Here is a 27,376-nt window from a genome sequence, read left to right as displayed (position 1 = left end):
GAGTATGGTTTACGGTTTTACGGATGAACAACATTATTGTACGGATTTTTAATATCCGCGCTTGCTTTCGCTTTCTACAGTCAAATCGGATTCGTTTGACTTACGATAGTAGCTGGTAATATGAGATGCAGTGTTTGAAATTTGACCGGTAAGTGTATCGATAATCAGGTTATAGATTATCACCACGCTTTTGTCACCTGTTCGACCTCAACTGCTACTTCATTCACTGAGATGTTCCCAAACAAGTAGCAGGCTGTGATTTTGAAGAAAAGAAATCCGTGAAAAGTAGCAGGCTGTGAATTTATATATATCAACTTTAGTAACTGCGTCGTGCTTCGTAGCAGCTGTGAAAGGCTTTGTTTGTGTGTGGATGCGAGTAACATTGGCGGTAGTTCTGAAACTCCTGGAGTTGTGTGACGAATTTGTAAGCGATTTAGTCTTTCTAGTGGTGTTCGTGACGAGTTCAACTAAGAAACGATATTATCAGTCTTTTAGGGACGCATATTCTGCTTAATTGCCTTATTTTATACGGTTACGGAAAGTGTTTCCAGTGTTAAGTGGAGACAGATGAGCACTTATCAAGATGTAACTTTGTAAGTTTAATTTCAGACATGATCATAACACATATTTGACTTGTATTACTATTGTTTATAATCTCTCCCCCCCTTACCGTCCTTTTTCATTATGTCTCAGGACTTTGAGATCCATGCGCTTGTTAAAAAAAATTCCGGTTTAGGATCTTCCGGATTTATCTTTTTGAAAGTTGGCAGGTATGGCAAAATTGTACTCGCTCTGTGAAGAAAAGTGCAAATGTAATAACAAGGAGCTTCTCAACCTTGGCATGTATTGTAAAATATTCTAAAAGTATTTTATTTAGTATTGGCTTTGTAACACCACATAGTGATACATGTAAAGTTTGTGATAGCCTTAAAGTGCAAATTTCATCAGAAAAGAACATTAAAAAAGGTGGAACTTGAATCTAAGTTAACCTTTCATACGAAACAGGCTAATACCGATATGAAAATTGGAAAAAAGGACTCAGAATCTTCAAAAATAGTAATAATTCTATAATGGTTATTGCTTTTGATATGCAGCTGTGCCTGCCAAACCCCCATTTGGTTGCATTTTATAAACGTCAACTTTGGACATACAACTTTTGTATTCATAATGTTTCTAATAATGATGCAACAATGTTTATGTGGTCGGAAGACATTGCAGGGAGGGGAGCGGATGACATTATTTCATGTATTAAGCATTATGTAGAATCAGTCCCTGCTGAATGAAGTCACTTAATTGCCTATTCTGATTCTTGTTTAGGCCAAAATAAGAACCTTAGTTTGGTTAGTTTTTGGATGTATCTGACACAATCTGGCAGGTTTGATGATGTAGTACATAAATATTTGGTACCCGGATATACATTTTTGCCATGTGACTGGAACTTGGTCTTATTGAGGGGGAAAAAAGAGGCAAGTGTCTTATATTTATGTTCCTGATAAATGGATGGAGCTAGTTAACCCTCTCGTGCGCACAAGCCTCATATGAGGTCCCAAAATTGTGTCGTTTAGTGCACCATTTGTTTAATATTGTTATGAATTTGTGGAAAATTATGGCTCTGTTCTTCACTTTAGACCTCATGTGAGGTGTGATATTAGTTACAACTATATCTATGAGATGACAGCACTTCCTTGCAGCTGCGAATTTGTAGGCAATTGTGGCGCTCTTGTTATTTGTGTTTCATATGGAGACTAAATTATTGAAATTGATACGTCCTTTACAAATATATGCAACTGATAAGTAAAAATGTTTTATATAGCAGAAAAGCATGCTCTTTCCAATGGTATTATTATTTTTATTGTACCTGCAATTTATTACCATTATTTTGTGTAATAATATAGGGGCCTCATATGAAGTCTAAATATACGAGAGGTTATGGTTCAGTCATGACCTCAATTAGAACTAAAACATATTGTAGTGTTTTGGTGGAATTTTTGATCAAAGACAGACTGCTGATGTTTCATGGCACATTTGTCATTTATTCTCATTTCTATGCATTTAGAACAAAATGGATGAAGAATCAGCACCGTCTATAGAAAATGTAGTCTTTACAACGAATGTCACAATATATTCTGCACCCTGTAAGTAATACCTGACAATATGACATACAATCGCTTTTGCGAGATACGGAAGTATTTGCACTTCATTGACAATGAGAACATTCCAGCAGACATCAATGATCGGCTTAAACGTTTACGTCCTATGATTGACCATTTCAAGCACATCTTTAGATGTTCTTCCCAGCCAGAAGAATTTTCATCGGTTGATGAAAATTGGTCCCTTTCAAAGGCCCATCAAAGCTGAAACAATGTATGAAGAGTAAACCCTAAAATTGGGGCTTCAAAATTTGGGTCTTAACCAGTTCCTCAGGATACATCCATAGCTTTGAGATCTATCAAGGAAAAGTGCAAAATGGTGAAGGTTATTCTGAACTTGGAGCAGTTGGTGATGATGTTCTTAGGCTGTGTGAAGACGTCGATTAATATCTCTAGAAACGTCTTGAAAGTGGCATTTATGCTTCCAGGACTATCAGAGCTAACAGGCTTTGTGGTGCTGATCTCAAGCTGTGGTCTGTGAAAACCACGAAGAAGGAACCGAGAGGGTTGTACTCTGTTACGTCGCAGTCCAACATCACAATAACATGCTGGCAAGATAATTCATTTTTACATGTAGCATCTACATTTGCTGGAGCAGAACCTGTAGGTGCTGCTAAGAGATGGTGGCGAAAACTGCGCGCAATCATTGAAATTCCACGGCCATATTCCGTCAGCATTTACAGTTTCCACATGGGTGGCGTACATCTAATGGACTCGCTCGTAGGTCTTAGTCGGCACACTATAAGGCACAAAAGGGAGTATTTCAGAGTATTCTATTATCTACTGAATGCGACCATTGTAAACTGTTGGATCCTCTGGAGAATGAACCCAGATTGTGAGAAGCTGGATCTGTTTAAGTCCTCAGTTACTACTTCTCTCATTTACATGGGAAGCAATTATCAACCCAAGAAAGGAAGACCTGCTTCACAGTCACCAGCAGCCAAAAAATGGTTGAAAGTGAAGGCTACCGGTAAGCTGAGAAAGGATAGAAGTGCCACCTTCACAGTTGTTCAAGGAAAACCAGGTATGTCTGCCTTCGCTGCCAATATGCCTGTTGTCCACAGTGTTTTGAGGAATTCCGTAGCAGGAAATAACAGCCACTCCTTAATGCAAAATTTAGCTTGGTAAAACGTGCGTGTAAAACCGACATCCACCGCACAGTATCTCCCAAGAAAATTATTCCTCAGTTCAGTTGTGTGTGTGTGTGTGTGTGTGCGTGCATGCGCGCGCGCGCGCTTCATGCACATAGGCCTCATGAGGTCTGTGGAATTTTCAAAGAAAATGAACTATTATTTCTTTTCCTTTAACATTATTGTATTTTGTAACCTTCCAGTGAATAAAAAAGCAAGACAGTATTTTTTTTCGCTTCAAACTGAAAATGCGTGCACGAGAAGGTTAAGAAAACTGGAGTTAAAAATTATTTTAGCGTTGTCAAAATGACAACTGGTATGTTTATCACAGCAAAATCTCTTCTCGATAAACTCCAGAGATAAAGTCTCCGAATCGGGTCAAAAGGTACTGCTGAGCAAGATCACTTCTTTGAAAGTATGGTTCATTAGAGTCTTGTGTTCTAATTAGTGTACATTCTGAGAATTATACGTATGGTGAAATTGAGAGTTATGATTCTGTGAACATTAGAAAAAGAAGAAAAAGTTACCTTGTAGACCTTACTTAGTTGTGAGACTCCCCCCCCCCAAATCATCGTTCACGAGCTGTAAATCCTGCAAAACAAAGATTTACAGGAACTGATGGAATATATTCCATTTTATCATGAATACTACCAAGACTTTAAATCTGTTTCAAAAATCTGATGAACCATTTTGTTTAATAACACCTTTAATCATAAATTTCCAGGTTAAGATACAGTTACACTATTTTGGAAATGCAGTAGACAAAGTATAACATGTCAAAAAGAGGGTAAATGAAAGATGTAATGACTACTTTTGAGATATTAAAAAAAAAATTATTTTCATTACCGTCTGTGATAGGTGTGTAGGATTGAAGAATTTTAATGTATATTTCTATTTTTTTATTGATGTCTTGTTTTGGGTAATAAAATATAAAGAATTATACTGTCTGCTTGGACCTTATGTTTACAAAAATGAATGAACATATTGTCTTATATTTTTTCAGCCTCATTCACAAACCTCAGATTTTCTCCATTTTAAAAAAGTATGGGTTAACCCGTTTTTTCTGGGCATGTCTTCAATTGTTGGTATGCTTAAGAAGTTAACAGAGGGGTGGGGGGGGTCATCTGTGAATTGGACCAAGGAAAGCAGTGGCCTTGTAGATATTTCAAAACTGTCTATACGGATCACGTATCTTAGTCCAGAAAAGATATTTTGAAAAGAAAAGAAGAAAAAAGGATAAACCGCTGTTGTTTTCAGTATTAAACAGTATTATCTTTGCAGAAAGCCTAGCTTAAGACACAGTTGAACCTGCTCTAACAGAGACCTTTATTCAGCAGATACCTCTCTATACAGACAGTTTTCCACGGAACCGATCTTATTTTACATCATACATGTGCTAAATAAACCTCATTTAAGCAGACACCTCAAATTCCGGACAGCAGACATCGCTGTTAGTCTCGTCCACTTGTCTTAAGTGGACACTTTCTTTACACAAGGCTGTGTCATTCTTTCTCTTGAATATCATTCTGCAGACATGTGATAATTCCTTTTCACTGTTTACACTATTTCGAGTCCAAGGAAAAGAGAGATGAAATGTGCATGGGAATGCTGAAGCACTGTAGCTGTGAAGTTAATTGTTCCGTACAGGGCTCTTTCCAAACCTTTCATTAGAGTCTTATGTTCTAATTGGTGTACATTATGAGAGTTCTGCTTGGCTGGGAATGCTACCAGTGACTGCTTAGTCACAATTTATCAAGGGATTTTCCAGATGATCTTGCATAATTTCATTCCTAACTCAGATTTTTGCTGATAAGGTTGAGGTTGGGTAGTTCATTTAAACTTGGCATGGAAAAGACCCTCATGTGCTGATTAAGGCAGAAATGCCATGGCATTTCATCTGTCCAGTAATCATCATTTGGAAGGGACGAGCATAGATCTTGAGACAAGAAAAATGTAGTGCGAAAGGACTTTAAGCGAAAAAAGCATTTTGAAAAATTAAACCGTGAGAAAAACACAATTGTGCATAATAAAAATTAAATTTTAATAGAGTGGGAGGAAAATAAGAATTGAGGAATGAAATAAGAGGGAGTCTTTCCTCACAGAAGTGAGCATTGTGGTATGTGAGTGGTTCAAATGTGTTCGAGCAAAGAAACTGAGTGGGCTGTTACAAGAGAAATCACAAAGTTGAGGTTTACCCATTGAACTGCAATTTTTCTTGAAAATAAATATACATTGATTGCGATTTAATCTGGCTTAAAAGAGAACACTTTTGCTACAGCAAGTTAACACACTGAAACACAGTTCACATTCTAACAATAGTTCAACACAGTGTGGTAGATCTTAAAATACTCACATACATGCAGTACCACCTTACACTTATCACATTCATAGTGGGATTCACCCCTGTTCTTTCCCTTGGGATTTTTTCCTCTGCAGTCATAGCAGACCTCGCAAGAAAATCCACAGTGAGAAGATAAAGAGATTTTGGGAGAAGGAAAAGGCAACAACATTAGCTAAATAAGTTTAATTGCGCTCATTAGTCAGGCATAACAAAATAATAATAATAATAATAAATACAAGACTGACAAACCGGATCAATACCTTCTTTCAGCAGAAGAAAAACTATGGGCTTGGAGAACTGAACTCTGTGGTAGCAAGATTACACCACATATTATTTGGTACATTGTCTATTCTTGTACACGTTCAGTTTTCTAGGTTATGCACACGCCCACCTGCATCCCCGTCTTTATTTTCTTCAATAATGTCATCTAATTCTTTGGAATTACTAATGCTATCATCACTCAAAGGTAATTCAGTATCACTTTCATCGGGAAAACCATCACTGACATCGCTTTCCTCCAAAAAACGTAATACTCGAGCTTCATCCGACTCGGCCATGACGTTGACTTTACCTTCACGAACGCTTTACGCGGCATTTTACTCGATCGTATTTAGACTCTTTGGCGGCGAAATACGTAGCTGAAGAGCAAAGATAGCTGAAATAAGATTACCAACATCTCGTAGACATGTTGGGATTGCAAAGAAATATCGATATGTATCCTTAGAAACCTCAAGAAAGCAATAAAGAGGGTGGACGGAAAATTCCGTCATTGCATTTATGGCAACCCATGGACAATGACGGATATTTCCGTCATTGTAAGGCAATGGGTTAAATGAATAGAAAGTTTGTCACGCTGGGTTGTTATTCCCTTTTCGAGAAGTGTGGTAAAGAAAAATGTGCTAAATTGTACTCCCAGCTGAATGATTACTTCCCGAAGCTGTAATGAATATAAATGCTGTAAAAGCACTTCTAATATCTCCCAGACAAATATTTAGTTAGAAATCATTTTGAGTAATCAAAACGAAGATGTATGCTTATATTTAAGGTGGATGTTCTTGCCGTTAAAACGTTATATTAATTTTTACAACCTTGTTTCAGCGGACACTCCTCATAACGTACATTTTTCCATGGAACCAACAGTGTCCGCAGAAGAGAGGTTTGACTGTATTTCATCATGGACTCTTCAGTTTTAAAGGGTTTCTTTTTTTAGATGTGTTGTTCAATATTTTTAATATACTGATTTGACTAACAGCTGAAGATGACCCATAAGGTTGAAACTAGTTCAGTGATTTAATGTTTCATGACAGTATAATAGATGTTTTAAAATTTTAGTTGTAATTGGCAGCAATATTTGTATTGAACAGCTGGACCCACTTTACTTTGCTTTATGTAAAGCAGACAGTTTAAAAAAAAAAAAAAAAAAAAAAAAAAGAGTAGAATACAAAGATAGTAGTTCAGGTGGTTGGATGAGTTCATATCTGGGGAAAAAAAGGCAAAACAGTGTAAGGGCCACGGGGAACTTGCCAGAAAATTCTTTAGAAAGATTGGTTGAAATTTCCTTGAATGGCCACCTTTCAGCATTTCCAAGAGGCCTCTTCCTTATATGGAAGTTTTCTGGGCTAATTCTGGTAAACTGATTGGTCGATATACAGTGAAATCTATTCACAACAAAATAATGTATCTCGTTTCTTTTCCATTGTGCACAGGTTTCCATTGAGATCAGGTAAATGTGATCAAGTATAGGGCACATCGCACTTGCCTACATGCAGAATAAGGCGCATTGCACTTGCCTATTTTGTTCTTTGTTTCCATATAATACTCTGTTACCTAGTCACTTTGCTGCAATATAGGCTGCTTATGGTGTATTGTTGGGAGATCAGAAGAATGCACGTGCCCGGTGAGGAACGGGGCGAAGGGGTTTCCACCAGCAGAGCCAGTGACGCAATGGTCACTATAGCAACTCCGCTACTACCCAGACGACTTTATATTGTCTTCTACTGGCAGCTCTTTGCTCTTGTCAGTTGTAATCCAGCAAACTGCGAAGTGTGAGTCAATGTTTTTTGTGTAGCAGATAAGAGCCGATCTGTCTGGGCAGAACAGGAAGTTCGTGCTTGCAGGCCACATTCCTCACTCTTGCATTCTTCTCATCTCTACACTATACAAGATATTGTGCTATAACACTGGAAACAATGGCATCACATTGCATAATATTGGATCAATTCCTGGAATATGTTGGGTAAAAAACGTAAGAAAAAAATACCTTCTAGTGCAGTCGGCAAAATACGATAGGCATGTCATGAATGGGACGGCCATTACATTGGCTTAAAGGCAGGTGTCAAGAGAGTTTAGTAACTTACATTAACAATGCATGATGACTCAAGGATCTTTTATTTTGTTTTTATCTTGTTCTTATCTTCTCCAATAGCACGAACTGCCTTTGTCCCGCTCCATGGGAATTACAAAATGTTTGAGGGCCGATGTACCAGTAAATTTTTGTGGCCATTCTTGCTTTTTGGTAGACATCATTAGCATTGAGCCCAAGGCCTTTTATTTTTAAAATATTAATTAATGGGCATGTTGTCTTACAGGAACAAAATAGCAATTGCAACCTTTGCCAAAACACAAAAAAACACTTTGAAAGAGATTTCTGTTGCCACTGATTTTGTACTTTAATTTCTCCCTTAATCATAAGTAGTATATTATTTTAAAAATTTAAGACTTGTCTAAATCAGGTGGACACCCTCATCGCAGTAGTCAACTTTATGGAGTATTTCCAGTCAGTTTATATTGAATACTGTTTTATTACTACTACCACCACCGAAGTCTAGAACTGTCAAATTCTCTTACTACTTTCGGAAAACCCTGGTTCGTGCTCTGGATCCAATTTTCTCTACAGTTTTCTTTCTATGATAAGCAGAGATTAATGGATGATTTGGCTTATTTAGTTTCTCCCTGTAAATACAGCTTTGAGTAAGCATTTTTTCAACAAAAGCTGATGTTTCTGAATCATACCAATTTTTGTTTTAGCAGAATAAATCTTTCAGAATAATTTGTGTTGAAATGTTTAGAACAAACCAAACTTCATTTTATAGGCTTACAAACCTTTTCTTGTTTACCTTACATTCCTCTAACTTCAATCTGGTTGGAAATTTTTCACAATCAGTAAAGACGTCGAATGCTTATTGTATAGAAGTGGAAAGATGTGAAAAGCAAAGTGCTGAAGATGAGCAGGGAGGAGTATAAAAACTCCAAAGAACATCTGGGAAGAAGCTACCGAGTTCCACAGTACAGAAATGCTGTTTTAGACTGTCGTGTACTTGATAACGTACATTATTTTTAGGGACTGCCAAATTCAAAGCTTCATAATAAGCTCACTGGACAAAAAAATTAGTTACCCCTGGAAAAATAATTACAAGCATAATTTAATACCATGTATCTCCGCATCTGTACTTGATAACCTGGATTCGGTTAGGAAGAGTCTATAAGGTTGTGCAGGTACGGCACATCCAGGTTAAGCCACTCACTGAGGATTTAATCTCGCAATTCCACCAAATTGCAGGGTTTGCTTATGTCGGCGTTTTACCTGCTATTTGAACCTGTCCCCCAGATTTTCAATGGGGTTCAAGTCACGTGATTTTGCAGGCCAATCGAAATCTAATAGGGTAGGGGAGTGTTCATAAAACCGGTTACATATCCGTCCAGCCCGATGAACTATTCCATTGTCTTGAAAAATCGGGGTATCAATACCATACTCATCATGCTAATATTGACTCTAAGGCAAGACCTGATCATCCAGAATGTTTAAATAAATATGCTGGCTCGTTCGTGGTCACCTCAGTGAGCGGGCCCGTTCCATGATATGAAAAACACCCCCCAAAACATCAGTCCTTCCTCTGGCTTGAACCTGATCTTGCACACATCCAGGATGAGATGCTTCCTTTGGTGGTCATTGGAATACATTGGAATACAGGCAGAAACATGATTAGTCAGGCTACATTTACTTCCCAGCAGTCAGCTACTGTCCACGTTTGATGATTTCTAGCCCATAGAAGATGCGCAGCTTTATGTGCCTGTATGAGCAATGGCCTCCTGCAAGGTGACAGACTCTAAATATTCATTGCATGCAGCTCCCGTCGCAATGTTCTCTCGCTAACGTGTTGGGATCGACCTTCATTCACTGACTGCAGCAATTTATTTTGGTCATTTTTGTATATCTAGTCAAAATGCAATGTATGGAATACCTTGAAACATGAAATGCAAAAATATATGTTAGGACTGAAACTCCTTGTAACTCCTGAATAGTCAGCTTGGTGGTCTTCAGTTCAGAGGGCCACGTGTTTTATTTCTGGCTTGGAATCTGTGTTACACACACACCACCTGATTTGCCCACTGCTCGATCCGCTGTCCTCTGAATAGTATCAAGCCATCTTCAGGACTGCCGACGTTGGGGTTTCATACCTGCCAACCCTTCCGATTTACCCGGAAACTTTCCGGTTTTTAACTCGTATTCCTATTTTCCGATTTATTTTTACTTCTTCCGATTTTTGACTAATATAACGTCTAGTACGGTCAATACTCTTTCCCTAGGATGAAGGATAAATTCTTACGTGCTTGTGTAATTTACGAATCTTCATTTTCAAGCGTATTTATTTGATACTGTATGTCGTGAGTGTTTCGTCTGCCATCTTCTTGAATCTTGTTTCCCGCTCACCACAACAGCGCGTGCGCTTGATACAGCAGCTGGGGATTCGGAGCGGCGATCGTCCTTCAAGCAAGAGGCTCGCGCGCCGCAACGACTCCGTTAATCGGGACGAAAGAATGTTATTTTGTTGTTCGCGCGCTGTTAACATCGTTTCTGTGCGTAGTTTCGTCGGAGTTGTAGGCCACGTGTTTTTTCTTGTATTTCTATGCCCCCCCCCCCCCGTATCAAAGTCGTATGTTAATGTACGGGACATATTGAATTGTTTTGTATGTGGTAGTTTCGCGTATTTAAGTGCATAATTTTAATGAGTTGAATGTTGTGTCGGTGACAGTTTCTGGCATTTTCTTTTTTTCGTTATGGCCAAAAAATATGACAAACGTTATCTCCAAGCGTTCATCGATACCTATACATTTCCGTTCATTTTACCGTATGATAAAGTAATCTACCGTATTTTCTCGCGTAATTAACGCCCTTGCATAATTTACGCCTCCCAATATTTTGGGGTCCAATGTGAAGAAAAAGAAATGTTCACGTATTTGACGCACCCACAACTTCGAACATCCATCACTCAGCTCCGGATGCGTTTCGAAATAAAGATGCCAACTATTCAAGTAGCAGGCTTCCTATTGCGAAAGCGGGCATTCCAAACACAGGGCAACGTGCTGTTATTAGCAGTCAGGAAATGCCACTGCACTAGTTTTACGAGTGTTTCGGATACGGGACACTCTGTGATCTCAAAATTGTTTGTCAGTCCACAGCATTGGAGTAATACTGCATCAGACAAACTCGCGGTGATCAACTATGCCGAAACATATAGAGCAGCGGGCAGCAAGTATTCAGTGTCCAAATGAAACGTGCGCTACCGCGGTAACAGAAGTGCACTTCAAGCGGCCAACGAGTCTCGCAAAGCATTTCGCGGACCAAAAAGCGGCAAGTTTCCGCAAGTAGAGGATTATGTGCTTAAATATATGATTTTGTTACGCTATGTTGGATAAGCCGTTTCTCACGAAATGCTGTACTTTAAAGAATGATAGATAGTCGCGCCACATGGAATCAGTGTCTCGGATTTCAAAGTTAGCCGAGGCTTGATTAATTTTACGAAGAGAAATGACGAATGATTTCAACCATTTTCATCGCTTTGTGATTGAGAAGCGTAAAGTGAATGAATATTTGATCTCCCTTATAGGAACCGGAGGTCAGACGCCAATCAGTTTCCATATGCCACAAAGTCGAACAGTCGATAAGAAAGAAACATGCAGTGTTATCGGACGCGCTACCGGAAGAAAAAAAAAAAAGAAAAAACCGATGTACCGGTACTGCAATGCTTTCTGTAACAGCTGATGGCAGAAAGCTTGCACCTTACATTGTTCTAAAACGAAAAACAATGCCTATAGCAAAATTTCCGCGATTGATCCACGTTCGTATTCAAGAAAAAGGGTGGATGGACACGTCACTCGTACAAGATTGGATACGAACGGTTGGGGGTAATGTAGCAGAGTCCCTCCTTCGATGCCCGGCCCTTCTCGTATTGGACATTTTCTTTTTTTTTGCCGTTATGGTATGTCATTCAGGTCGTATTGTCAGCTCGTAATGAGAAGAATATTTTCTTGTGTCGGTACTTCAAACCCACGTGTCTAACTTAGCTGATGTGCCCTATTTGACTTTTCAGAAAAAAATTCGCGCAGGAATTTTACGCCAAATGACGATAATCGCAAATGAGTTGAACCAATTGTGTGTATATTATACTTGTGTAACTTATCTTTTAAATGAAAATGAAATGTAAATAATTTGTAAATATCTGAATTCCTTGAATAATTTACGCATCCGAAGTTTTCGCCTGTATTTTTCGTCAAAAAAGTGCGTTAATTACGCGAGAAAATACGGTATTTTATGCATTTTGTTGTGTGTGTCGGTGTGACATAAATTCGTATGTGTCATAAATGAGAGTGATTAGGTACATTTTCTTATAACCATTTTTATGTTTTTTTAAGTTTTAGATTTTAAATTCAATGGTCAATTCGCATTGTAACTGTAGATATATCTTTTATCCTGACCTTTATTCACGTAGACTGTGGTGGAATATATGTGATGAAATCAAAGAATTTAAAAAATCTTCCTATTTTTGGTTGCTAAAAGTTGGCAGGTATGGGGTTTTAACCTACCTTACTCCTGAATGTGAGCTAACAGCTATGTGACCCAAAACATACAGTTAACTTACTTGGTAATTCACTGTTTGTATTCTGGTGACTCAAAGACCAGCAATAATTCAGAACTCCTTATTAACAACATTACTGTTGTAATCTTTCAAGTTTACAGTGATTATTCAACCGTAGGATGTCTCTCGTTAACAACATTATGAAGGCGGATCAACTATAAACAGGTATTTGAATGTACCATTGCTATTAGTAATAATTCTGAAGCGGGGCTTTGCCAGGATGTTGGCGGGGGTGTCTGGAGAAAAGGTTTGCGCGCATGAACAACGGTAGAGCGGGGCTGACCGGGCGAGTTGGCCGTGCGCGTAGAGGCGCGTGGCTGTGAGCTTGCATCCGGGAGATAGGGGTGTTCGAATCCCACTGTCGGCAGCCCTGAAGATGGTTTTCCGTGGTTTCCCATTTTCACACCAGGCAAATGCTGGGGCTGTACCTTAATTAAGGCCACGGCCGCTTTCTTCCAATTCCTCGGCCATTCCTAACCCATCATCGCCATAAGACCTATCTGTGTCGGTGCGACGTAAAAGCCCCTAGAAAAAAAGAAAGGTAGCTGGGCTGCTTCAGTACGCCACGATTGACCAAGAGGTGCACACGCCTGTTGTGCAATGCAGCAAATTTCTTGCAAAAGAAGGCACCAAACCTTCAGAAATTTGAGGTGGCTCTGCACACAGTTTGGGGAAGGAACACTTTCGACTCGAGTGTATAAGTTGGCCAAAAATATTTGTGGCAGGGACAGAAGCTATGGAAAATGAACCTCATGAAAGGAGACTGCGGACAAGCATCACTGCAGACAACATTGTTGCCATTCGTGACATTATTGGTGAAGCTCGGCGAATACAAACTTTGCAAATTGTTTTAGCCATAGGAATAAGTTACGGAAGTGTTCAAACCATCATCCGAGACAACCTCCATTTCAGAAAATTGTCTGCCAGGTGGGTTCCAGGTGGGTATTCATCATTCTGATGAAAGAATAATTTGTAAACTACAAAAAAGTTAAAAGATCACAAACATGAAATTCTAGATGTAAGGCTAGTCTCCAAAGTTATTCGGCAACTTGATGTCTTTGGAGTGTACAGACCAGGAAAGGGTAGCACTGATGCTGATACAGAATTATTTGATAAGATAATCAGCTATATGCGAAATGATACGGAAAGGAATGTGATTGTAGCGGGTGATCTCCATTTAGTTGGGAAGGTAATGTGAACGGCAGGAAGCATGACCGCCAAATGGCAAATAACTTCATATAATATGGGAAGGACAGCTGATTCAGAAAGTGATGGAACCAACTAGAGGGAAGGATATTCTGGACATGGTGCTGGTAAAAACAGATTAGCTGTATAGAGAAACCAAAATAATAGATGGTACTGGTGATCATGAAGCTGTTTTTGTTGTTAAAAATGAATGTGATAGAGAAGAAGGTCTTAAAGGTGGGACTATTAGGCAGTATCACATGGCTCATAAAACAGGCATGAGGGAGTTTAAAGAAAAAAGTAACTGTAGTCGGTGGAAAACTGTAATAAAAATGTAAACATTGTATGGGATGGGTTCAAAGCAGTTGTTGAGGAATGTGAAAACAGGTTTGTACCTTTAAAGGTGGTAAGGAATGGTAATGACTCACTATATTATAACATAAGTGAAGAGACTAAAAAGGAGGTGCAGGTTGGAAAGAAATAGATAGAAATGGCTGTGAAAGTAAGGAGAAATTGAATTGACTTGCTAGGGAATTGGATCTAGCAAAGAAGTCAAAACTGAAAACTAGAAAAGCAGCTGGAATTGATCAGGTTTCGGGGGATATACTAAAGACAATGGGTTGGGATATAGTACCATATTTGATGTACTTGATTGTTTGCATGAAGTAGCTATACCAAGTGAATGGAGATTTGCTATAGTAGTCCCTGTGTATAAAGGAAAGGGTGATAGACATTAAAGCTGAAAATTACAGGCTAGTCAGTTTGACATGCATTGCACACAAGCTTTGGGAAAGCATTCTTTCTGATTATATTAGACATGTTCGCGAAATAAATAACAGGTTCGATAAGAAGGCAGTTCAGGTTTAGGAAAAGTTATTCCAGTGAAACTCAACTTGTAGGATTCCATTATAGCAGATTTCCTGGATTCATAGGGGAATTCCTCAAGGCAGTATTACTGGACCTTTGTTTTCTTATATATATAAATGATATTAGTAAAGAAGTGGAATCAGATGAGGCTTTTTGCAGATAATGTCATTCTGAACGGAGTAATAAATGTTACAAAATTGTGAGCAACTGCAAAATGACCTTGATAATGTTGAGATGGACAGTATGGTATTACTAGTATATTGTCAAAGACAAGGATAAGACTGAGACAGGTCAATGAAAGTAACAAATTTGATATAGCCTGTACCAGAAGACATAGTGCACTGTAAACACTACATCTTGCCAGCAGAGAGAGGTGTGATGATGAACAGGGTTAAGTCAGGTTGTTTCACAAATAGGGAAAGTCCTCTCGGTTTTAATTACTGATTTGATGAGGTGAAAGTTCCTTTTGGGATTATTGTAAGTGCCTAGGTGTTAATATAAGGAAATATCACATAAATGAGATTGTAAATAAAGGGTACAGATCTCTTCACATGGTGTCTTTTAAAAGTAGGAATGATCACAATATAAAGATCAAGTTGGAATTCAAGAGGACAAATTTGGGCAAACATTTGTTCATAGGAAGGGGCCTGTGAATTGGAATAACTTGCCGAGGGAGATGTTCAATAAATTTACAATTTCTTTGCAATCTTGTAAGAAAAGGCTAGGAAAACAACAGAGAGGGAATCTGCCACCTGGGTTACTGCCCTAAATTCAGATCAGTAATGATTGATTGATTTGATTCCTTTTCTCCACAACCAGGAACAAAAAAATTTACGCCAGGAATTTTGTCAGAGACTTCTTCATCGCTACGAGGAGGTTGGAGAGGATTTCTTGTATCGTATTGTGACTTGTGATGTAACTTGGCATCATCATTGCACCCCAGAGTGAAAGCAAGCATGCATGGATTGGCAGCGAAGAGACGCAGCAGGTCCTTTGAAGGCCAAAACACACTCATCTGGTGGAATGGTGCTTGCATTTGTTTTCTGGGACTCCGCTGGTGTTTTGCTGCTGGATTTTCTTCACAAACGAAGGACAATTAATGCAGCCTGTTACTGCCTTTTGGATGAAGTAAAAGGTGCATATTGCTACAAGCAACGCCAGGAACCAATCTGAAACATCATTTTTCTCCATGACAATGCAAGGCTGCATAGTGCCTCTTTAATGCGGGAAGAACTGGGGGAAATTAACTGGACACCTTTGGAACACCCTCCATATGGTCCAGATTTATTGCCATGCGACTACCATTTGTTCGGACCACTCAAACGAGACCTAGGAGGACAGCGGTTTGATGATGATGCAAGTGTAGAAGAGTTTGTGCGCAACTGTTTCCACACACACCATTCTTCTTTCTGTCAGGCCGGCATCAAACATTTACCAATCCTGTGGAGAAAATGCGTATCGAAGGCAGGACACTGTAGAAAAGTGATCTCTATGTGTATTTGTTTTTGGTTGATGCAATGAAATGAAAATTCACAGCCTGTTTCTAGTCATTCGACCGGGTCAGGGATGGAATGAATGAAGCCCCCTTCTAGCAGCGAGGGTAGGAAACGTACCGGCTGCCGAAGCCTGTCGCACTCCTCTGGGGCAATGATAAATGACTGATAGATAAAATTTTATTGGAGAGTGTTGATGGAATGAAATGACAGGGAAACCGGAGTACCCGGAGAAAAACCTGTCCCGCCTCTGTTTTGTCCAGCACAAGTCTCACATGGAGTGACCGGGGATTTGAACCACGGTTAGTTGATGCAATAAATTAAAAAAATAATTCCCTTTTATATTTGATCTGCCCTTGTAAAAATAGAATTTTATGTTGTGTAAGAAACGCCACAAGTCGCTCATTTCATGGATTTATTCAAGAGATTCTCAACAAGACAGTGTAGCAAGAAAATATAAATCTTTGATCTGTAGTAATTACGGAATATAAGTTTTGCAAAGAACTTTTTGATGAACATTATGACAAATGAACTAACTCAAGAATGTGCTTATTTAGTATCAATAAGGTGAAATAAATATTTAATTTTAATTTATCAAATAATTTAAACATCAATGCGGATCATGAAGTTGGTTGCTTGCAAGGTGCATGTGTAGCGATGAACTGTTTTGTGAATAGTGTTGTCACGTGGTAGCACTCGTGATGGAACTGTTTGGTTAGGGTTAATATAGAAATAAAATTTATTAGTGCTTTTATAGCTCATCCACAAGCAAAGGTGATTTTTGTGTCAAGGGCTTACCTGATATTGGCCTTGGTCTTTGTGATATTGAAATCTAGGCCAGAATACTCAGCTTGCTAAACACAGACAGTACCTATGCTGCAACAGTTTCCACCTGTTCTTACAACTCCGTTTAAGCCTTATTGCCCTAGGTAGTTGCATCTTTCAACTAATGAAACTCGTTTCTCCTTCTGTAAACCATCATCTTGACAGGAACCCCATCTAATTGGATTTGTCAAATTGCCAGGCAATGAATTTGAGGCACAGATTCCTTAAGGATCCAAATTATGCTGTGGGACATGAGATTGCAGGTGTTAAGGTCACACACAGACTACGTTGTTAGGGGTGTGAGACGAATTGCCTTGTGACCCATTTCATTTTCGATTTAAGCCCATAGATTTTTGATACATTCTTTATTCCTGCGCGAGACTTTTTATATGAAATCCTAACCCATGTCCCAGGTACCCGAAGCCTGGCCGTCCAGGAGAGAAGCCAAAAACATAGCCACTGCGCTATCGTGCCTTCCATAATTAATTTGATAGATTGACCCTAACAGAAGATCTCGTGAGAGTTTTTCTTGTGCAAAGTAGTAGTGCAAAGGAAGGATAAGTTGGCAAAATAAATTTTATATTTCAGAAGAGGGATGCAATGTTAGTTTTGCAGACCACTGGCCTAGACGAATATGTTTTGAAACGGATGTTCTGGTTTTGTCATAGATAAGCCTTCCAAACAATTTATTATAGTAGGTCTGTTACTTTGAGACAGGTTTCCGTGGTTTTAAGATGGTAGTTTTTTTATGTCTAGTATTTTCTTTAACGGCTGGTTGGATCCTCAACAGCTCCATCATCAGTCGTAGATTGCATAGGCATTTCTGAAGAGGCGTACAATGGAAATGGGTGAGTGAGGTAGTTTACACTCTCCAATTCAGAAGTAGCTATAACATATCAGTCTGCGAAGCCCAGTGAAATGCACATACCAATCAACCAACCATGTGTGCATATTTTCATACCCGTCGCTTTCATGTCTTCAAAGCCAGGGATGAGATAGACAAGTCAGGGAATGTAACAAATCTGTTCTAGCCCATACCTGAGGACCCTAGGTCTTGCCAGCAAAGGCAGCAATTTGTTTTGCCTTCTAGAATTCTGTTGGTATTTATCAATTCTTTCTGGAGTGGTTTAGCATATTTCCGTCCACATGTAGGAAGAATTTTGAGGCAGCCCAGTTGTATCCCCAAGGTTTACCAGGCATACATCTTTCAGCATCATTTTGATATGTATTATGAATTCAATGCTGCTGATCTTTTGACCCTTTAATAAAGTTAACAGTTGATCCTCCATTCAATACTCTTTTATTTTCTGCATACACTGTCATCCTCTTTAAGGACTTCCTGAGTATGGTTCGTTGGATGTTGTTAAATATCAATGGGCATAACCTTTTCATTATTAGATTATAATCATTTTATAAGGCCTTACATAATAAAATTTCAAAATTAAAATCTCTGCTATGCCAATTTAAGTTAGTTTATTGAAGGACTCGTATGTGATTTTAATGTCTCCTCAATATCATAGCCTAAAGTCATTGCACATAATTTATTAGTCTTTGGTATCTAAAGCTGAAATGATCTTGACATTTAAAATGTTAAATTCGTTCTGGTGGAATGAATGTTGCGTACGTACCCATGAACAAGGTTGGTTGTAAGTGCTTCACAGTCCTTTCCAGAATATTGCATTGGTGGTTGGTGGCATTTGTTTTCACCTCTCTTCTGCAGAAACACAGTGGTATGATGCCATCCGATAAAACCAAATCATCATTGACGCTTGGTAGTGACCACATCGACTTTTGGAAAGATGCTCCCCGAGAGCTGCGAGCTTACATCCAATTATTCTGGTTGTTGAGTTTTTCTTCTGCGGTAAACATTTTCTTGTCAGTGAAGATAATTTTGCAATAACTGCCAATGTGTTTTTTTTTAATGCACAATTCTTGATATATGTACTTAAATTAGTGTGTTTAATATATAAATTCAATTTATTTGTGAAAATAAACAAATAATGAATATAGGACCATGCCACTTGTAAGTTTCTGGTCCTATTTGATGTACAGACACAACTTGAATGACTGCTGGTGTCCTTGGTTCGCATTCCTTCCTTTCCTGGAGCGCAGATTATAATATCACCTTGTTCCAAATATTACTACAGGGGTACCACCATAGTATATTTCAGCTACCTCTGTAAACTAGGGCACAACTAGGTATACTAGGATCTTGTGGTTATTTGCCTGACTTCCAAACTACCTTATGGCAGGGGGAGGGGGACCTCTTCTCTTTTTGATCAGAAACATTGTATCATTCATCTGCATTTTCTGGTTCAATGTGCAAACCATCAGCAGTGAGTAGTGTGCTTATCAGTTGGAAGCACTCCTGGTTAACTATACAAATATACAAGCATTCACAGCTGTTACCTATTACACAGATATCAGACAAAATGTAGGGCTTGGCCTAAGTATGGTCTAGACTCAAACCTTTTCTTGTTCCTTTTAAGCAATTTCATGTAGTAAGGAAACAGTATTACTATATTAATAATTTTATGTTGTTTGAGTCATCAGTCCATAGACTGGTTTGATGCAGCTCTCCATGCCACCCTGTCCTGTGCTAACCTTTTCATTTCTACGTAACTGTTGCATCCTACATCTGCTCTAATCTGCTTGTCATATTCATACCTTGGTCTACCCCTACTGTTCTTACCACCTACACTTCCTTCAAAAACCAACTGAACAAGTCCTGGGTGTCTTAAGATGTGTCCTATCATTATATCTCTTCTTCTCGTCACATTTAGCCAAATCTATCTCCTCTCACCAATTCGATTCAGTATCTTTTCATTCGTGATTCGATCTATCCATCTCACCTTCAGCATTCCTCTGTAACACCACATTTCAAAGGCTTCTATTCTCTTTCCTTCTGAGCTAGTTACCGTCCATGTTTCACTTCCATACAATGTCATGCTCCACACGAAAAGAAAAGAAAAAATCTTTCTTATTCCTATATCAATGTTTGAAGTGAGCAAATTTCTTTTCTTAAGAAAGCTCTTCCTTGCTTGTGCTAGTCTGTATTTTATGTCCTCCTTACTTCTGCCATCGATAATTATTTTACTACCCAAGTAACAATATTCATCTACTTCCTTTAAGGCTTCATTTCCTAATCTAATGTTTCCTGTATCACCTGCCTTCGTTTGACTGCACTCCATTACTTTAGTTTTGGACTTATTTTCATTTTGTACTCCTTACCCAAGACTTGGTCCATACCATTCAAGAACTTCTCGATCTTCTGCAGTCTCAGATAAAATAACAGTATCATCGGCAAATCTCAAGGTTTTGATTTCATCTCCTTGGACTGTGATTCCCTTTCCAAATTCCTCTTTGATTTCCTTTACTGCCTGTTCTATGTAAACATTGAAAAGGAGGGGGCACAAATTGCAGCCTTGCCTCACTCCTTTCTGGATTGCTGCTGCTTTTGCAAAGCCCTCGATTCTTATCACTGCAGGCTGATTTTTATACAGATTGTAGATAATTCTTTGTTCTCGGTATCTAATCTTCAGAATCTTAAATAGCTTGGTCCAATCAACATTATCGAATGCCTTTTCTAGATCTACGAATGCCATGTACATGGGCTTTTCCTTCTTGATTCGATCCTCTAAGATCAAACATAAAGTCAGGGTTGCTTCACATGTTCCTACATTTTTCCATTCTTCTGGAAATAATACGTGTTAAAATTTTGCAGGCATGAGATACTAAACTGATGGTGCGGTAGTTTTCACACCTGTCAGCACCGGCTTTCTTGGGAATAGATATAACAACATTCGGCTGAAAATCGGATGGGACTTCTCCTGTCTCATACATCTTACACACTAAATGGAATAATCTTGCCATGCTGGTTTCTCCTAAGGCAGTCAGTAATTGAGAGGGAATGTCATCAATTCCAGGTGCCTTGTTCCTATTTAGGTCACTCTCAGCTCTGTCAAACTCTTACCTCAAAATTGGGTCTCCCATTTCATCAGCATCAACAGATTCTTCATGTTCCAGAACCATGTTATCTACATCTTTACGGGAGTGTTTACATTTTCAGCTGTAGCCATACTGTTTCCCCACATACCCACTCCATAGTCTCATTTAAATCCCCGATCAGATCACCTTCCAATCAGTATCCCTCCTACACAGTATTTGACCTAATTCAATACATTTTTGTTTTATTTTATTCTGCGTTTCCAAATTCCTTTGTTGAATAAATAATTTTGTTTTTATTTTAAATTTCTATTCCATTGATTTGTTCAGAGAGGATGATTACTTTGTTATACTTCCTATTAAAACAAAAATCACCACAACCACCACTGATAACTATCTCCGCTTCTTTAAACTGCACCCGTGCAACATTTAACACATCCCACACATCCCCAGCTATGTTGGTACTTACACCTGCTTGCCTTACGTTGTTGGTACCAACGTGAAAAACTACCACTTTTCCTTTCTCTCCTTTTCTTCTACTTTCCTTAACATATGCATTAACTTAATCACTCTACTCTGGTTCCCTTTTCCTCACACATTTTCTTCACATGTCTTAAACAGTGGAATCTCCCATAACCTGAGCCTCAATCTTACCCACCTCCCCTCCTGGTCTTCCTATCTTTCCTGATGGCTGCAGAATGTACTTCCTCCTCCCTTTTCTCCCTCCCATGACCCTGTTTCACCTTTTTTCTATTATCTGTGTTTCCTTTCCTACCATTTCCTTTCTTCCTACTTCCGCACTCAACAACAGTTCCCTGTTCCTCATCTTCCTTTTGTTCTACTTCAGTGACTTATACCAATTTCTCACAAACATCTGCCCTTAATTCTTCTCTTGAATAGAGCCCTTAGCCTTCCCCTTAAAACATTGGACCACCTGTCTTCTTTCTACAACTCTCCGCCTTTCTTTCCCATCCCTCTTATACACCTACTGTATCCCATACATTGTTTGAGGAAGGCCTAGCTTCCTTCCTGTCTCTTGAGAGAATCCTATTTATCTCCCTCAAATTCTCCAACTCCTCTAATACTCCTTAATGCCTGGTCACACCCACATTTCCTACACTGATAGTGCTGCCAGGGAGGCAGTCCCATTGCCCCGTCTGCCTTACAAGCTTCTAACCAGTGATAATTCGTTCTGTCTGTGCCGGTGCGACGTAAAGCCACTAGCAAAAAAAAAATTATAATCGTTCTCAGCTGAGACCTTTTTGTAATGTCCCATTTGAAGTGTTTTGAGTGGCAGGCCATTCCTCTTTCAAATAAGCTGAAAATGATTAAATTAACTGTAAAGGTATGACTTCCCTCCAAATTTCCAGGAGTGAAGCAGTGGTATTGTCTTCAGATTGGCCATGGTATAGCAACACACCACTCTTTACCGAAGGGAGAATACCCCTGGTGTGTACTTGCAGCGGTCATCTGACTGTAGTACACATCCTTAAGGAGTGCATTGACCTGGCCAATCTGCACTGTTGTCTGAAACTTCAGAGTACTCTCTCATTCTGCAAGATGATTAGCAGTCAGTAGACTTCGACATCCGATTTATGAGGAATAGGGGCCTGTTTTATCGTGTTTAAAAGCGAAGTCCTTATCTTCATTTGTTTTTAGGTTTTTCTCTTATTGTTATGGTTAACTATGCTCATGTCCCTCTGAGGACAAAACCTGTACCAATCAGCTAATGTTGTTATGAAGTGAATAAATGTGATTTGTATTGTGAAGGTGGAATTCTCCTAAAAGTATCATAACACTTGTTATGTTCAATACAATATATCAACTAAATGATATTACATAAGTCTTGGGACTAGTTTCAGCCACTTAGTGGCCATCTTCAGCCAAATAAAATTAAACGAATTGTGATAACTAAAACATATGTATAACAGACAGACACATTGTTGCAGGAATAATTATAACATTAAATTACATATTGAAATAACAGAATTTATGGTTATGATCTTCCTGTCATGATATGATGTCTTAAAGTTCACTTAGGACCTCAGGCAGAGAAGTAAATCTGGAAATGGTAGCCAGAATTAACATACGGAAAAGAAATTTTAAAAGCAGTCAATTTACTCTTACAATTGCACTTCAGTATTCTTATTTCTTCTTTCTCTACCGCTTTTCCCACACCTGTGGGGTCGCGTGTGCGAACTATGTCGCACATGTGGATTTAGCCCTGTTCTACTACCGGTAGCCCTTCCGGACGCTAACCCTATAGGGAGGGATGTAATCACTATTGCGTATTTCTGTGGTGGTTGGTAGTGTAGTGTATTGTCTAAATATGAAGAGGAAAGTGTTGGAACAAACACAAACACCCAGTCCCTGGGCCAGAAGAATTAACCAAAGGCTATTAAAATCCCCGACCCGGCCGGGAATCGAACCTGGGGCCCTCTGAACCGAAGATCTCAACGCTGACCATTCAGCCAATGGGTTGGACTATAATTGCACTTCAATGCTAAACAAAAATGAAATTTATATCTTATAAGTTTGCGTTATACATTTTAGATAGGAAAATTAATTGAATAACCGTATATTACAGAAACAAATTTCCACTTAGTGGATAGTCATCTGTTCACATGTCAGTACGTAATATTCACAAGAGTACTGGGCTGAATGGCTCAAGACGGTCAAGGCCCTGGCTCTCTGAGCCGAAGTTGGCAGGTTGGATCCTGGCTCAGTCCAGTGGTATCTTAAGCGGCTCAGATACGTCAGCCGTAGATTTACTGGCATGTAAAAGAACTCCTGTGGGACTAAATTCTGGTATCTTGGTATCTGCAAAAACCGTAAAAAGTAGTTATTGGGACGTGAAACCAATAACATTGTTATTAATATAGAACTTTCTGACAGTTGCAATACAGATGCAAGAATAAAGCACCATAAGTTTTCTCCTTAACATTTGAGTTAGCTGGTGTTTGTAACAGTGCTTATTACCCAGCATTCCTCCTAGACTCATAATTTTTGAAGACTCATTTATGAGTAACTGCAAATGAAGAATGTTTCACGCGCGATTTAAGTCAAATACTAATGCCCACAACAGGAGAAATTTTCCCTCTCGACTTCAACGTAACACCAACGCTACTGGTCATGCGATGAGAGATTCTCTCACACAGGGCGCATGAACTCGTACAAATTTTTGTTCTGAATAGAGGATGGGATGCTTACCCTTCAAATGTTAATAGCCTCACTCACGACAGTTATCAACTCAGCTAGGAGAGGGAACAGTCACATCCCTTGCATCACTGAGAAGTTAACTTGCAGTACAAAATAATGTGAGAGAAAATCTCATATAGCGACCACTTGCGGGTTAACATTCATGGCTGCCAGCTGAATAAACTACATAATTTCACTTCAAAGGCAATGCCTTATAAAATTTTATTACGTTCTAATCTATTTATAATAATTTTATAGGAAGGTAAGGCATTGCAAATGAGACCTACTGATTATTTAAAATTCATAATAATTTTCCTTTGTCATTTATAAAATCCTCCTTGGTAGGTACATTTTAAATTTTAATTATTCCTACATTTTGTTTCATCTCTGACCATCGGGCTGATGACCTAATGTTAGGCCCATTTAAACAACAAGCATCGCCATCTTTTCTATGAAAATTTCAGCTCACTTTAGCATTTCTTGGTATTAAGGTTATTACATGTATTCTTGTGGGTTTTGATAGTTATTATAGTGTGTGAATTTTTCTCATTTCAGTTTGATGACAAAGTTCTCAAAGAAGCTGGTCAGTAAATGCATATATATTCAGATACTCAAGACTACAAAATCAGATTTATTAGGAATGTAAGTATAATTCTGAGATTGAGCCTAATATGTTGATTATATTGATATTTCTTTTTTGTCACCCTTGCATGTTAAGAGCGTTTACTTTAGTGCTATCATATTATTAATGTTGTCCTTTCTATATTCACTAGTGAGGAATTTCTGTGTGTTTGTGTGTTGTTGTTTTTTTTTTTTTCTTTCATAGTGAGAGATTGAATATGTTTTGTTTCATCTTCTAGGTTTATGAGTGCTGGTGGATGGTATTTGATCTATAATTGGTTATCTGATGCTATTGTGGCTAAGAATTGGCCACTTATTCAGGAGCTTCTGGAATTACTTCTCCTGTGTCCTGTTAATGTGGACAGATTAAGAATTAACAATTGTCCCAAACTTATTAAGGGACTCTCAAAGGATGGTGGCACAGAGAGTAAGTAGAAGTCCCTGATCTTGATATTTGTTCCGTGTTAGTATGTCTGATTTACTCATTCTAGTGGCAGGGATTAGTGCTCTGTTACAGCTGTATAGGTTCCAGCAAGTATTGATGCCGGATTTTGGTTATAGGCTTTGGATACTGTTATTTCTCTTGATTACTATTTTTCAACCAGACTGAGTGGCTCAGATGGTAGAGCACTGGTCTTGCAGTTTTGTTCCCCACTCAGTCTATTGGTATTTAAAGTTGCTGAAATATATCAGCCTTGTGTCGATAGTTTTACTGGCACATGAAAGCACCTGCTGGACAATATTATGGCACCTTGGCATCTCCGAAACTGTAAGAGTATTTAGTGGGACATAAAACCAATAACAGTATTTATTAATGTAATTTTCCAGTGTTTCAAATGTACTCGCATAGTAGACCATCTTTTTTTCCCCGCTTGTATAGCTGCAAAAAGTAGGTGCAGGGGATGAAATGTGTTATAGCCTTCCATTTTGTCCAGTGACTTCTTGGATATGAAGAGTTATAAATTGTACATGTGTATATTCTACACTGTTCTTTAACAAATATGTGATTGTATTCTGAGTCTTGCTGGCTATCTTCATTGGAAGGCAGCATTTCTAAATTTAAAAAATAAAGAAGTCAATAAATGGTCTACATATAGAGTAAATATAGTTAGTTTTGGTTACTCTTATCTCAAGTCATTTGTTTCATCTCATTAACTCCTTTGATGAGGTTGACGTCAAGAAGGGCATCTGGTTGTAAAAACTCGCTACAAAAATTTGTCTCGCTTCATACTCGACCCGTAGAGAAAAGGGATAAGGGTTGGACATGCCGTTTTATTTTTCGTATTATGCAATATTCGGCCTGATACAAAATAACTTCATGGCCAGTCGTTTATCTCTGTCAGTTGAGCAGTAGGCCTCTCTCACAGTAAACCTAATCACTACTTTCTTTTGAATTATCGTAGTCTTTTGCTGCCAACTTCCCTGCTACTGGCATTGTCGTCATCCCAAATGATGTTATCTTCATTGCCATCGAGAGCATTCGAGATCCTGTCTTTTTGAAACTTTTAAAAACTTATTGGGCGAAGACCGGTTTAGACTCCCTTGGAGTCATCATCAGTTCTTGTTGAATATCGAATCAAGGGAATGGCGATTGCCTGAAAACACATCAATGGGTTACAAAACACACACCTTGAATTGTAACGTACACATGGTAAGCAATACTTCGAACTTAAAAAGTTCTTAGTTCTGGCTTAAACTGTCGTGTGTTCGTGGAATGCGGAACACTGGAAGTATATGCACTGGTTGAAAATATACACAAATCAACATGAAACACATATAATGAATGATATGAAACACATGGTGCTTTAAGAGTGTTCTGGACTTGATAGTCTTGTTTTTATCTAATTAAACTGGATGAAATATGTATACTTGGAAATGAAATGTACAAAGACATTATCTACTTGGCACTTAAAAAGTTCTTGGTTCTGGTTTAAAAAACTGCCGTGTGTTCTTGGAACACGGAATAGACTTGTTGGTCTTGTTTCAATCTGTTGGAAACAAATGCACTACTATAGTTGAGAATATATACATCGACATGAAAATTTTATACATTGATATGAAACACGTGGCACTTTAATGTTCTTGGATTTGGGTAAAAAGTACTGTCGTATGTTTGTATTACCAAATGAGTAAAATTTACCAGCACCGGAGTTTTACAGTTTCACTCACTTACCGAGTGTATGGACAGCGACGATAAACAAGAGAAAAATGTTCCTTACGATGTATAGGCCTATCAATGTTATATTCATGAAGAATGCCACAGAACTCGGTAAAACATCACCTATAATCCAAGAAGAAAGCTACAAAATTTCACATTATACCACCATTACAGGCAAGCCCACTCGCACAGAGCAACCAAATACTTTTTTTTTTTTTTATATATTACTTTCTTACTTTTCTCTGTTCATGTTGGGCAACCTCATTATTTCTGCGCGTGTATCAAAAAAATTCTTCTACACGTGTTATCAATGAATTGTTCCCAAGAACTTCATAATTGCTGAAATTCAAAAATTAAATAAATACTTTTATTACAGTTGATTTCATAAAATGGCTGTTTTTATTAGTAAGACTATGTGCAAGTGGCTATATTATTTTTTGTTGTAGTCTCTGGTGTATGGTGCTGAACACTTCGAGTGTTAGCTATTTTACAACTAACATATACCCAAGCTAGCTACTTCCCCGTGGTAAAACGCTGTGAATCTCG

General features: G+C 38.5%; 1 protein-coding gene across 7 annotated transcripts in view; it reads left to right on the top strand.

Annotated features, from left to right (window-relative positions):
• LOC136871804 (serine/threonine-protein phosphatase 1 regulatory subunit 10) overlaps window positions 1–27,376 on the top strand; it is a 258,835-nt gene that overhangs the window by 75,010 nt on the left and 156,449 nt on the right. For all 7 annotated transcript variants that reach the window (XM_068227211.1, XM_067145407.2, XM_068227213.1 and 4 more), the window contains 2 exons: window positions 24,607–24,693; window positions 24,912–25,099. In XM_068227211.1, coding sequence (XP_068083312.1) covers window positions 24,607–24,693; window positions 24,912–25,099 — 275 coding nt within the window. The remainder of the gene's footprint in view (window positions 1–24,606; window positions 24,694–24,911; window positions 25,100–27,376) is intronic.

The sequence above is a fragment of the Anabrus simplex genome, chromosome 4 (assembly GCF_040414725.1).
Source record: "Anabrus simplex isolate iqAnaSimp1 chromosome 4, ASM4041472v1, whole genome shotgun sequence".
Lineage (NCBI taxonomy): Eukaryota > Metazoa > Arthropoda > Insecta > Orthoptera > Tettigoniidae > Anabrus > Anabrus simplex.
The sequence above is the reverse complement of the archived record's forward strand: the minus strand, read 5'-3'. Positions and strand labels throughout refer to the sequence as shown.